The sequence below is a fragment of the Oncorhynchus nerka genome, linkage group LG10 (assembly GCF_034236695.1).
Source record: "Oncorhynchus nerka isolate Pitt River linkage group LG10, Oner_Uvic_2.0, whole genome shotgun sequence".
Classification (NCBI taxonomy): domain Eukaryota; kingdom Metazoa; phylum Chordata; class Actinopteri; order Salmoniformes; family Salmonidae; genus Oncorhynchus; species Oncorhynchus nerka.
Genome location: NC_088405.1, coordinates 25,145,257 through 25,157,202, shown reverse-complemented (window position 1 = coordinate 25,157,202; position 11,946 = coordinate 25,145,257). Strand labels below are relative to the sequence as shown.

At 41.7% G+C, this 11,946-nt stretch overlaps 1 protein-coding gene across 5 annotated transcripts; it reads left to right on the top strand.

Annotated features, from left to right (window-relative positions):
• Positions 1-3,785: 3,785 nt before the first annotated feature.
• LOC115136326 (dnaJ homolog subfamily C member 9-like) lies at positions 3,786-11,334 on the top strand. 5 transcript variants are annotated; one of them, XM_029671915.2, is made up of 7 exons: positions 3,936-4,049; positions 7,403-7,589; positions 7,700-7,840; positions 8,146-8,400; positions 8,496-8,582; positions 8,676-8,808; positions 9,105-11,334. In XM_029671915.2, exons 2-6 carry the CDS (start codon positions 7,416-7,418, stop codon positions 8,781-8,783), a joined length of 765 nt encoding a protein of 254 aa, XP_029527775.1. In that variant the 5' UTR covers positions 3,936-4,049; positions 7,403-7,415; the 3' UTR covers positions 8,784-8,808; positions 9,105-11,334. The 5 variants fall into 5 exon arrangements, with proteins under 5 accessions (XP_029527774.1, XP_029527775.1, XP_029527772.1 ...); XM_029671914.2 differs by lacking the exon at positions 3,936-4,049 and adding an exon at positions 3,786-3,885 and having other exon boundaries at positions 8,676-11,334; XM_029671912.2 differs by having other exon boundaries at positions 3,938-4,049; positions 8,676-11,334.
• The last annotated feature ends 612 nt before the right edge of the window (positions 11,335-11,946 follow it).

Sequence of the window (11,946 nt, the reverse complement as noted above, 5' to 3'; positions counted from 1 at the left end):
TCACTGCACTTCCTGATTTGATGCTGATTCGGTGTGCGAGTTCATTAGAACGTGCGTCGAAGATGTCGTTCCCATAGCAACGATAAAAACATTCCCAAACCAGAAACCGTGGATTGATGGCAGCATTCGCGTGAAACTGAAAGCGCGAACCACTGCTTTTAATCAGGGCAAGGTGTCTGGTAATATGTCCGAATATAAACAATGCAGCTATTCCCTCCGCAAGGCTATTAAACAAGCTAAGCGTCAGTACAGAGACAAAGTGGAATCTCAATTCAATGGCTCAGACACAAGAGGCATGTGGCAGGGTCTACAGTCAATCACGGACTACAAGAAGAAAACCAGCCCAGTCACGGACCAGGATGTCTTGCTCCCAGGCAGACTAAATAACTTTTTTGCCCGCTTTGAGGACAATACATTGCCACTGACACGGCCTGCAACGAAAACATGCGGTCTCTCCTTCACTGCAGCCGAGGTGAGTAAGACATTTAAACGTGTTAACCCTCGCAAGGCTGCAGGCCCAGACGGCATCCCCAGCCGCCCCCTCAGAGCATGCGCAGACCAGCTGGCCGGTGTGTTTACGGACATATTCAATCAATCCCTATACCAGTCTGCTGTTCCCACATGCTTCAAGAGGGCCACCATTGTTCCTGTTCCCAAGAAAGCTAAGGTAACTGAGCTAAACGACTACCGCCCGTAGCACTCACTTCCGTCATCATGAAGTGCTTTGAGAGACTAGTCAAGGACCATATCACCTCCACCCTACCTGACACCCTAGACCCACTCCAATTTGCTTACCGCCCAAATAGGTCCACAGACGATGCAATCTCAACCACACTGCACACTGCCCTAACCCACCTGGACAAGAGGAATACCTATGTGAGAATGCTGTTCATCGACTACAGCTCGGCATTCAACACCATAGTACCCTCCAAGCTCGTCATCAAGCTCGAGACCCTGGGTCTCGACCCCGCCCCTGTGCAACTGGGTTCTGGACTTCCTGACGGGCCGCCCCCAGGTGGTGAGGGTAGGCAACAACATCTCCTCCCGCTGATCCTCAACACGGGGGCCCCACAAGGGTGCGTTCTGAGCCCTCTCCTGTACTCCCTGTTCACCCACGACTGCGTGGCCATGCACGCCTCCAACTCAATCATCAAGTTTGCGGACGACACAACAGTGGTAGGCTTGATTACCAACAACGACGAGACGGCCTACAGGGAGGAGGTGAGGGCCCTCGGAGTGTGGTGTCAGGAAAATAACCTCACACTCAACGTCAACAAAACTAAGGAGATGATTGTGGACTTCAGGAAACAGCAGAGGGAACACCCCCTATCCACATCGATGGATCAGTAGTGGAGAGGGTAGCAAGTTTTAAGTTCCTCGGCATACACATCACAGACAAACTGAATTGGTCCACTCACACTGACAGCGTCGTGAAGAAGGCGCAGCAGCGCCTCTTCAACCTCAGGAGGCTGAAGAAATTCGGCTTGTCACCAAAAGCACTCACAAACTTCTACAGATGCACAATCGAGAGCATCCTGGCGGGCTGTATCACCGCCTGGTACGGCAACTGCTCCGCCCTCAACCGTAAGGCTCTCCAGAGGGTAGTGAGGTCTGCACAACGCATCACCGGGGGCAAACTACCTGCCCTCCAGGACACCTACACCACCCGATGTTACAGGAAGGCCATAAAGATCATCAAGGACATCAACCACCCGAACCACTGCCTGTTCACCCCGCTATCATCCAGAAGGCGAGGTCAGTACAGGTGCATCAAAGCTGGGACCGAGAGACTGAAAAACAGCTTCTATCTCAAGGCCATCAGACTGTTAAACAGCCACCACTAACATTGAGTGGCTGCTGCCAACACACTGTCATTGACCCAACTCCAGCCACTTTAATAATGGGAATTGATGGGAAATGATGTAAATATATCACTAGCCACTTTAAACAATGCTACCTTATATAATGTTACTTACCCTACATTATTCATCTCATATGCATATGTATATACTGTACTCTAGATCATCGACTGCATTCTTATGTCACTAGCCACTTTAACTATGCCACTTTGTTTACTTTGTCTACATACTCATCTCATATGTATATACTGTACTCGATACCATCTACTGTATGCTGCTCTGTACCATCACTCATTCATATATCCTTATGTACATATTCCTTATCCCCTTACACTGTGTATAAGACAGTAGTTTTGGAATTGTTAGTTAGATTACTTGTTGGTTATCACTGCATTGTCGGAACTAGAAGCACAAGCATTTCGCTACACTCGCATTAACATCTGCTAACCATGTGTATGTGACAAATAAAATTTGATTTGATTTGACCTCATTAAGAAATGCTAGCGGCCATGACTGAATTCAAACTTGAGTTGGTTTTTGGGTGTGGTTTGATGTGGGTGTCTCTTGTGTGTTTGAAGGTGGGAACAGGTAGCCAAATTATATTGGCAATTAGCTTCAGCTGGCTGGTGTGAAATAGTGCCAAAGTTGTTTGGACTTTGGATAGCCTATCTCTGGGGATAGTTAGGGACTGTCAATAAATTACACAATGTAAATTGGACAACATTTTAATGTTGCACAACTCTTAGTTGACTAATTAAATTATTTAAAATAATATGTGAATTTCTGGTTTGATGTTTTTAGGGCATTGAAATTTGACCTTTTTAAAATACTGGCCCACATGTACATTATATTATTTACTTATGGTCCCTAACTAGCCCCATAGGGATATCGAATGGTCCCTACCCCATTGAAGTTGAAATTTAAAATGGTAAGGAATGGTTCAGATTTAGGGTGGGTATGTCCCAAGGATCCCAGATATCACTGACCAATATCAAACAAAATTGACCATGGGCTTTACAATGGCATCGCCTGCAGCTACTCCGAATTGATGATTACTTGGGAGCAGCCAGCTGTGGGCAGGATTAAATGAACCCAAACCAAGGAAAACTGTTAGGATATCCTTCATTCAGTTACATTTTTTTCTTCCTATCAATCTGTTTTGGACAAGACTGACTTTATGACCAACATTGACCTATTTACACTTTGTAGTCAATTTTGACACTAGAATAAATGTTTCTGACTCATATCGATTCCACATAGGCCATTTTCAGAACGATAAGTTTTGTAGGCGAAGTCAGTTTTTTTTTTCATTAAAAAAAGTACTACTTTTTCTCCCAAATTTCGTGGTATCCAATTGGCAGTTACAGTCTCGTCTCATCGCTGCAACCCTGTACGGACTCGGGAAAGCCATGCGTCCTCCGAAACAGAACCCAACCAAGCCGCACTGCTTCTTGATACAATGCCCATTTAACCCGGAAACCAGCCGCACCAATGGCGTTTTGACCACGTGCTTTAAGACCCAAACTGCGTTTCATACGACAGAGCCTGGACTCACTCGAACCCAGAATCTGTAGTGGCACAGCTACTGATGCTGTGCCCGACCACCCCGCCACTAGCTAAGTCACTGTACCTGCTTCAACAGACAGAATGGGTGTTCGTCAACCTGTGCCTAAAATGATTGACACAAATAGTTACCACAGTCACAAAGTCATAAACCCCGCCCATGTAAAAAACATGTCTCTTCTAAAAATGAGATTTGAAACCTAACCTTCACCAAACTGCTAACTGTATGCCTAACACTAACCTTAAATTAAGACATATTAAGCACGTTTTTCATTATCTTTTACGATAGACTTTGCGGCTGTGGTAACTAGTGAAAGCCACACAAACGTAACATGCGCAACAACAAAAAAAGTGCGTTTACGCTACGTACACTCCGTTGACAGGACAGCGCGCCAAATTTTGTAAACAAAGCAAGTGAAGCTTTCAACCAGATATCCACCATTTTGATAAAGAAGGTTTCAAGGTAGGTAGAGGTTTTAAAACGCTATTACAAATAACGTTATGAATAACGTGTGCAGACAATAATTGTTTTGAAATCATTTACAGGGGCTTTCTGCACTGCATTTAAAAAAAAGGGCGACATTGCCACTGTTTTGGTAAACAAGAGGACTGGAGAAATGTAGCGAAGTACGTAAGCGAACCACTCAAAATTGATGGACAAAACTAGTTATGCATGCATACATACAGTAGCTACAAGGACTGAACATCAACGGGAATACAATTGCAGTTTTAATCATGTTTTGACGCAATACAGTGTTAGCCTAAAATGTCATTGTTTACAAACAATGGAGTTAAACAATATTGTATTTTGGGTTCTGATGGGGTATAGCAGTTGAACTAAGCTCATGAGTGATTTATAAGTTATATTCTTCAAGAATCATTGGCTATAACGTTATGTGGTTACATTTCTCCAGCCCTTAGTGATATATATATATATATATACACACACACACACACACCTACTTGAAGCCGGGAAGTTTACATACACCTTAGCCAAATACATTTAAACTCAGTTTTTCACAATTCCTGACATTTAATCCTAGTAAAAATTCCCTTTTCTTAGGTCAGTTAGGATCACCACTTTATTTTAAGAATGTGAAATGTCAGAATAATAGTAGAGAGAATGATTTATTTCAGCTTTAATTTCTTTCATCACATTCCCAGTGGGTCAGAAGTTTAAATACACTCAATTAGTATTTGGTAGCATTGCCTTTAAATTGTTTAACTTGGGTCAAATGTTTTAACCATAAGTTAGGTGAATTTAGGCCAATTCCTCCTGACAGAGCTGGTGTAACTGAGACAGGTTTGTAAGGCCTACTTGCTCACACACACTTTCCCCACACATTTCTATAGGGTTGAGGTCAGGGCTTTGTGATGGCCACTCCAACACCATGACTTTGTTGTCCTTAAGCCATTTTGCCACAACTTTGCAAGTATGCTTGGGGTCATTGTCCATTTGGAAGACCCATTTGTGACCAAGCTTTAACTTCAATTGTCTTGAGATGTTGCTTCAATACATCCACATCCTCCCTCATGATGCCATCTATTTTGTGAAGTGCACCAGTCCCTCCTGCAGCAAAGCACCCCCACAACATGATGCTGCCACCACCGTGCTTTTATTTATTTAACCTTTATTTAACCAGGTGCTTCACGGTTGGGATGATGTTCTTTGGCTTGCAAGCCTCCCCCTTTTTCCTCCAAACATAACGATGATCATTAAGGCCAAACAGTTATATCTTTGTTTCATCAGACCAGAGGACATTTCTCCAAAAAGTACGATCTTTGTCCCCATGTGCAGTTGCAAACCATAGTCAGGCTTTTTTTTATGGCGATTTGGAGCAGTGGCTTCTTCCTTGCTGAGCAGCCTTTCAGGTTATGTCGATATAGGACTTGTTTTACTGTGGATATCGATACTTTTGTACCCGTTTCCTCCAGCATCTTCACAAGGTCCTTTGCTGTTGTTCTGGGATTGATTTGCACTTTTCACACCAAAGTACGTTCATCTCTAGGAGACAGAAGGCGTCTCCTTCCTTAGCGGTATGACGGCTGCGTGGTTCCATGGTGTTTATACTTGCTTGCTATTGTTTGTACAGATGAACGTGGTACTTTCAGGGGTGTGGAAATTGCTCCGAAGGATGAACCAGACTTGTGAAAGTCTACAATTGTTTTTCTGAGGTCTTGGCTGATTTCTTTTGATTTTCCCATGATGTTAAGCAAAGAGGCACTGAGTTTGAAGGTAGGCCTTGAAATACATCCACAGGTACACCTCCAATTGACTAAAATGATGTCAATCAGCCTATCAGAAGCTTCTAAAGCCATGCCATCATTTTCTGGAATTTCCCAAGCTGTTTAAAGGCACAGTCAACTTAGTTTGTATCAACTTCTGACCCACTGGAATTGTGATACAGTGAATTATAAGTGAAACAATCTGTCTGTAAACAATTGTTGGAAAAATTACTTGTGTCATGCACAAAGTAGATGTCCTAACCGACTTGCCAAAACTATAGTTTGTTAACAAGAAATTTGTGGAGTGGTTGAAACGAGTTTTAATGACTCCAAGTGTATGTAAACTTACGACTTCAACTGTATATACAGTACTATTCAAAGTTTGGACACACCTACTCATTCAAGTTTTTCTTTATTTTGTACTATTTTCTACATTGTAGTATAATAGTGAAGCCTTCAACACTTTTTTATTTATTTTGCTATTTTGCACCCCAGTATCTGTACTTGCACATCATCATCTGCACATATATCACTCTAGTGTTAATGCTAAATTGTAATTATTTCTCCTATTGCCTTACCTCTCTAATCTTACTACATTTGCACACACTGTACATATATTTTTGTATTGTGTTATTGACTGTATGTTTGTTTAGCCCATGTGTAACTCTGTGTTGTTGTTTTTGTCACACTGCTTTATCTTGGCCAGGTCGCAGTTGTAAATGAGAACTTGCCTCAACTGGCCTACCTGGTTAAAGAATGGTGAAATATATACAAATATTTTTAAAGATGGAATCATGTAGTAACCAAACAAGTGTTAAACAAAGTAGCCACCATTTGCCTTGATGACAGCTTTGCACAATTTTGGCATTCTCTCAACCAGCTTAACCTGGAATGCTTTTTCAACAGTCTTGAAGGAGTTCCCACATATGTTGAGCACTTGTTGGCTGCTTTTCCTTCACTCTGAGGTCCAACTCTTCCCAAACCATCTCAATTGATTTGAGGTCGGGTAATTGTGGAGGCCAGGCAAGTCTCTTCTTCTTATTGGTGACCTTTAGTAGTGATTTCTCTGCAGATATTTGACCACGAAGGCATGATTCACGTAGTCTCTTCTGAACAGCTGATGTTGAGATGTGTCTGTTACTTGAACTCTGTGAAGCATTTATGTGGGCTGCCATTTCTGAAGCTGGTAACTCTAATGAACTTATCCTCTGCAACATAGGTAACTCTGGGTATTCCTTTCCTGTGGCGGTCCTCATGAGAGCCAGTTTCATCATAGCGCTTGATGGTTTTTGCGACTGCACTTGAATACATTTTTAATGTTCTTGAAATTTTCCTCATTGGCTGTCCTTCATGTCTTAAAGTAATGATGGAATGTCTTTTTTCTTTGCTTATTTGAGCTGTTCACGCCATAATATGGACTTGGTCTTTTACCAAATAGGGCTGTCTTCTCTATACCCGCCTACCTTGTCACAACACAACTGATTTGTCTCAAACACAAAGGAAAGAAATTCCACAAATTAACTTTTAAGAAGGCATACCTGTTAATTGAAATGCATTCTAGGTGACTATCTCATGAAGTTGGTTGAGAGAATGCCAAGAATGTGCAAAACTGTCATGAAGGCAAAGGGTGGCTACTTTGAAGAATCTCAAAGATTAAATATATTGAGATTTGTTGAACACTTTTTTTGGTTACGACATGATTCGATATGTGTTATTTCATAGTTTCAATTGCAGATTTCCCTTTTAACCTAAAGTTGACAGATCGGGATGTTGCTACTCGACCAGTGTCAAGCACTGTTCAACACCTCCAGCCTCTATGGGGTGCTGGGCGTTTCCAAGGAGGCGACAGACGCAGAGATCCGACACAGCTACTACAAGGTGTCGCTCAGGGTTCACCCAGATCGTGCTCCCGAAGACCTGCAGGCAACAGAGAAATTTCAGGTGGGAAAGTGTCATCTAAAACACCTACTCAAATCTGCAGTTAGCCTAGTTCACCTAGCTAACTGTCTAGAGTTGTATTTTACTGTAATTACCTAGCCCCTATCTTTCAGGTGCTTGGGAAGTTATATGCCGTGTTGAGTGACAAGGAGCAGAGGGCAGTGTATGATGAGCAGGGACTTGTGGCTGAGGAATCTGACTCACTACAGCAGGACCAATGCTGGGAGGAGTACTGGAGGTTGCTGTTCCCTAAGGTAGCCTAACTATATAACTATCTAAAGCTGATTAACATCTTCTCCATACACCGTATTTACTTTTTAGGCCCTCCTGAGAGAACTTTTCTTTTTCATACCTTAGCCATAAAATAGTCACTAGACGTGTGTAATTTTGAGTAATGTACCTTAATCATTACAAGACTGTCATCAGCATCACCCAGTACCATCTTCCTCTGTATCTCCCCAGCTTCTTGACTTTCTTTATCCACCTGGAAGCAAATAACAAACACCCAGTATAATGTCACAATTAGAATTTGTTCTAACAACCATCTCTCCTTCATTAGATCACATTGGAGGACATCCAGGAGTTTGAGAGGAAGTACAAAGGCACGGAGGAGGAGAGGCAGGATGTGATGCAGATTTACCTGCAGCACCAGGGGAACATGGACGCCATCATGGCCTCAGCCCTGTGCTGCTCTCAGGAGGACGAGCCCAGGATCACAGCCCTTATACAGACAGCCATCCAGGCAGGGGAGCTCACGGCCTACCCTGCTTTCACCCAGGAGAGCACCAGGAAGAAGAAAACACGCAAACATAAGGTACAGTGTGCTTTATACAAATACTTGTACACACTCACTTCCTCTGTTGGTAATTATTTTTAGTTCATATTTGTGAGAATACTTTGTTCTTCCAGGCTGATGAAGAAAGACAAGAAGCTGAGGAGAGGCAGAGAGAGATGGGACTCAATGATGCTGATGACAGTCTTGTAATGATGTTAAAGGTAAGTTGAATCACACAACCAAGATCTTAACTGGTGACTGTTTTAGGGGTTCAGGTACAGCATTAATGGTGTGTATTTTTGTCTCGTTAACAGCAAAAGCAGAAGTCCAGAGAACAGAATTTTAACTCTTTCCTGTCTGACCTGGAAGCCAAATACTCCAAGGGAGGAAAAGCCAAAGCAGGAGGGAACGGAAAAAAGTGAAGACTTCAAACCCTTGAAGTTAGAGGTTAAGGTCAAATTTTTATCAAAACTTGACACCTGCATGCCCCCTAGTCACACATCTATCACGTATTTCTTTACAAATTATCTTACTGATCTAAGCTCCGCTAGCACCTCTGCTGAAAGTAGAATATGGCTTCTACTGCAGTGAGGTGAATTGTCCCAGTACTTAAACAGCCCCTCTATTCCCTCGAAAGTCTCCTGTGCCTTACACTAAGCCCTCATCACATTAAGGGTTGTTAGGAAAACACCTACCTTTTAGTTGGAGTCTCTCTAAGGCTTGTCTTTTCTCTTCCCATTAAGGTATGCTATGTGAAACCCCAAAGTTTTGTGCTTGTCTTTTTTATATGGGAAAATAAAGGTAATGTGCTTATAAAAGTAGAAAGCAGCCAGTCGAAGCATGTCAGTGTTCAAAAGGCTTTTGTTTCTCCCTGCATAGTTGGACTTGCCATTCGGGTCATCCTACGAAAATTGTCTTTCCTGTCCCCTACCTTAACCACCAGGAAAAACACTTATGTTAGATAATGACATGTTGTTTTAATTTAAGTGTTTTGTTAATAAAACATATGTAAAACAGATATTGCAAAACTATTTGTATATAGTGCGTTTGGAAAGTATTCAGACCCCTTGATTTTTTTCCCCCCCACAGTAGTACTTTACAGCCTTATTCTAAAATGTATTAAAAAACATGTTTTTTCTCAATCGACACATAATACCCCATAATGACAAAGCAAAAACAGTTTTAGACATTTTTGCAAATTTATTTAAAATGAGCTATCATATTCACATAAATATTCAGACGCTTTACTCAGTGCCTTGTTGAAGCACCTTTGGCAGCGATTACAGCCTCGAGTATTCTTGGGTATGACGCTACAAGCTTGGCACACCTGTATTTGGGGAGTTTCTCCCATTCTTCTCTGCAGATCCTCTCAAGCTCTGTCAGGTTGGATAGGGATCGTCGCTGTACAGCTATTTTCAGGTCTCTCCAGAGATGTTCGATTGGGTTCAAGTCCGGGCTCTGGCTGGGCCACTCAATGACATTCATAGCCTTGTCCCGAAGCCACTCCTGCATTGTCTTGGCTGTGTGCTTAGGGTCGTTGTCCTGTTGGAAGGTGAAGCTTTGCCCCAGTCTGAGGTCCTGAGCACTCTGGAGCAGGTTTTCATCAAGGATCGCGCTGTACTTTGCTCTGTTCATCTTTCACTTTATCCTGACTAGTCTCCCAGTCCCTGACACTGGAAAATATCCCCACAGCATGATGCTGCCACCACCATGCTTCACTGTAGGGATGGTGCCACGTTTCTTCCAGACGTGACGCTTGGCATTCTGGCCAAAGAGTTCAATCTTGGTTTCATCAAGATTCATCTATAACGTAACAAAATGTGGAAAAAGGGAAGGGGTCTGAAAACTTTCCAAATGCACTATATATACACAGTTGAAGTCAGACGTACATACATTTAAACTCAGTATTTCACAATTCCTGACATTTAATCCTAGTAAGAATTCCCTGTCTTAGGTCAGTTAGGATCACCACTTTATTTTAAGAATGTGAAATGTCAGAATAATAGTTTAGAGAATAATTTGTTTCAGCTTTTATTTATTTTATCACATTCACAGTGGGTCAGAAGTTTACATACACTCAATTAGTATTTGGTAGCATTGCCTTTAAATTGTTTAACTTGGGTCAAACGTTTCAGGAAGCCTTCCACAAGCTTCCCACAATAAGTTGGCTGAATTTTGGCCCATTCCTCCTGACAGAGCTGGTGTAGCTGAGTCAGGTTTGTAGGCCTCCTTGCTCGCACACACTTTTTCAGTTCTGCCCACAAATTTTCCATAGGATTGAGGTCGGGGCTTTGTGATGGCGACTCCAAAACCTTGACTTTGTGGTCATTAAGCCATTTTTCCACAACTTTGGAAGTATGCTTGGGGTCATTGTCCAGTTGGAAGACCCATTTGCGACCAAGCTTTAACTTCCTGACTGATGTCTTGAGATGTTGTTTCAATATATCCACATCATTTTCCTCCTTCATGATGCCATCTATTTTGTGAAGTGCACCAGTCCCTCCTGCAGCAAAGCACCCCCACAACATGATGCTGCCACCCCCGTGCTTCAAGGTTGGGATGGTGTTCTTCGGCTTGCAAGCCTCCCCCTTTTTCCTCCAAACATAACGATGGTCATTCTGACCCATTGGAATTGTGATTAAATGAAATAATCCGTTTGTAAACAATTGTTGGAAAAAGGACTTGTGTCATGCAAAGTAGATGTCCTAACCGACTTGCCAAAAGTTTGTTAACAAGAAATTTGTGGAATGGTTGAAAAACGAGTTAATGTAAACTTCTGACTTCAACTGTATATATTTTCTACGAAATATAATTTTTCTCCCACTCTAAATGTCATAATACATTAGAAAGTATTAGTTATTTAGTGGATTACTTAAACTAATGTCAACTAAATATAACTAATTTACAGGGAATAGCTGTCCCTCAATTTCATGTCAATGGTGTTACGCCATTAAATAACATTTATAAAAGCAACATCCTTGTGAACTTCTTCCTGGGTCGAATGTTCATTGGAGCTGTTTTGAAAAGCACATGGTGAGTCTGCAGTAGAGGTCGACCGATTATGATTTTTCAATGCCGACACCGATTATTGGATGACCAAAAAAGCCGATAACGATTAATCGGCCGATTTGTATTTATTTATTTGTAATAATGACAATTACAACAATACTGAATGAACACTTATTTTAACTTAATATAATACATCAATAAAAATCCATTTAGTCTCAAATAAATAATGAAACATGTTCAATTTGGTTTAAATAATGCAAAAACAAAGTGTTGGAGAAGTAAAAGTGCAATATGTGCCATGTAAAAAAGCTAACGTTTTAGTTCCTTGCTCAGAACATGAGAACATATGAAAGTTGGTGGTTCCTTTTAACATGAGACTTCAATATTCCAAGGTTAAGAGGTTTTAGGTTGTAGTTCATAAGGTATTTGGAGGTATTTGGATTATATATAGGACTATTTCTCTCTATACCATTTGTATTTCATATACCTTTGACTATTGGATGTTCTTATAGGCACTTTAGTATTGCCAGTGTAACAGTATAGATTCCGTCCCTCTCCTCGCCCCTACCTGGGCTC

Coding starts and splice junctions, on each gene's coding strand:
- LOC115136326 (XM_029671914.2), top strand. CDS start 7,416: ATGTTGCTACTCGACCAGTGTCAAGCACTGTTCAACACCTCCAGCCTC. Junction 7,841..8,145: donor GGAGGTTGCTGTTCCCTAAG/GTAGCCTAACTA, acceptor CTCCTTCATTAG/ATCACATTGGAGGACATCCA. Junction 8,401..8,495: donor AGAAAACACGCAAACATAAG/GTACAGTGTGCT, acceptor TTGTTCTTCCAG/GCTGATGAAGAAAGACAAGA.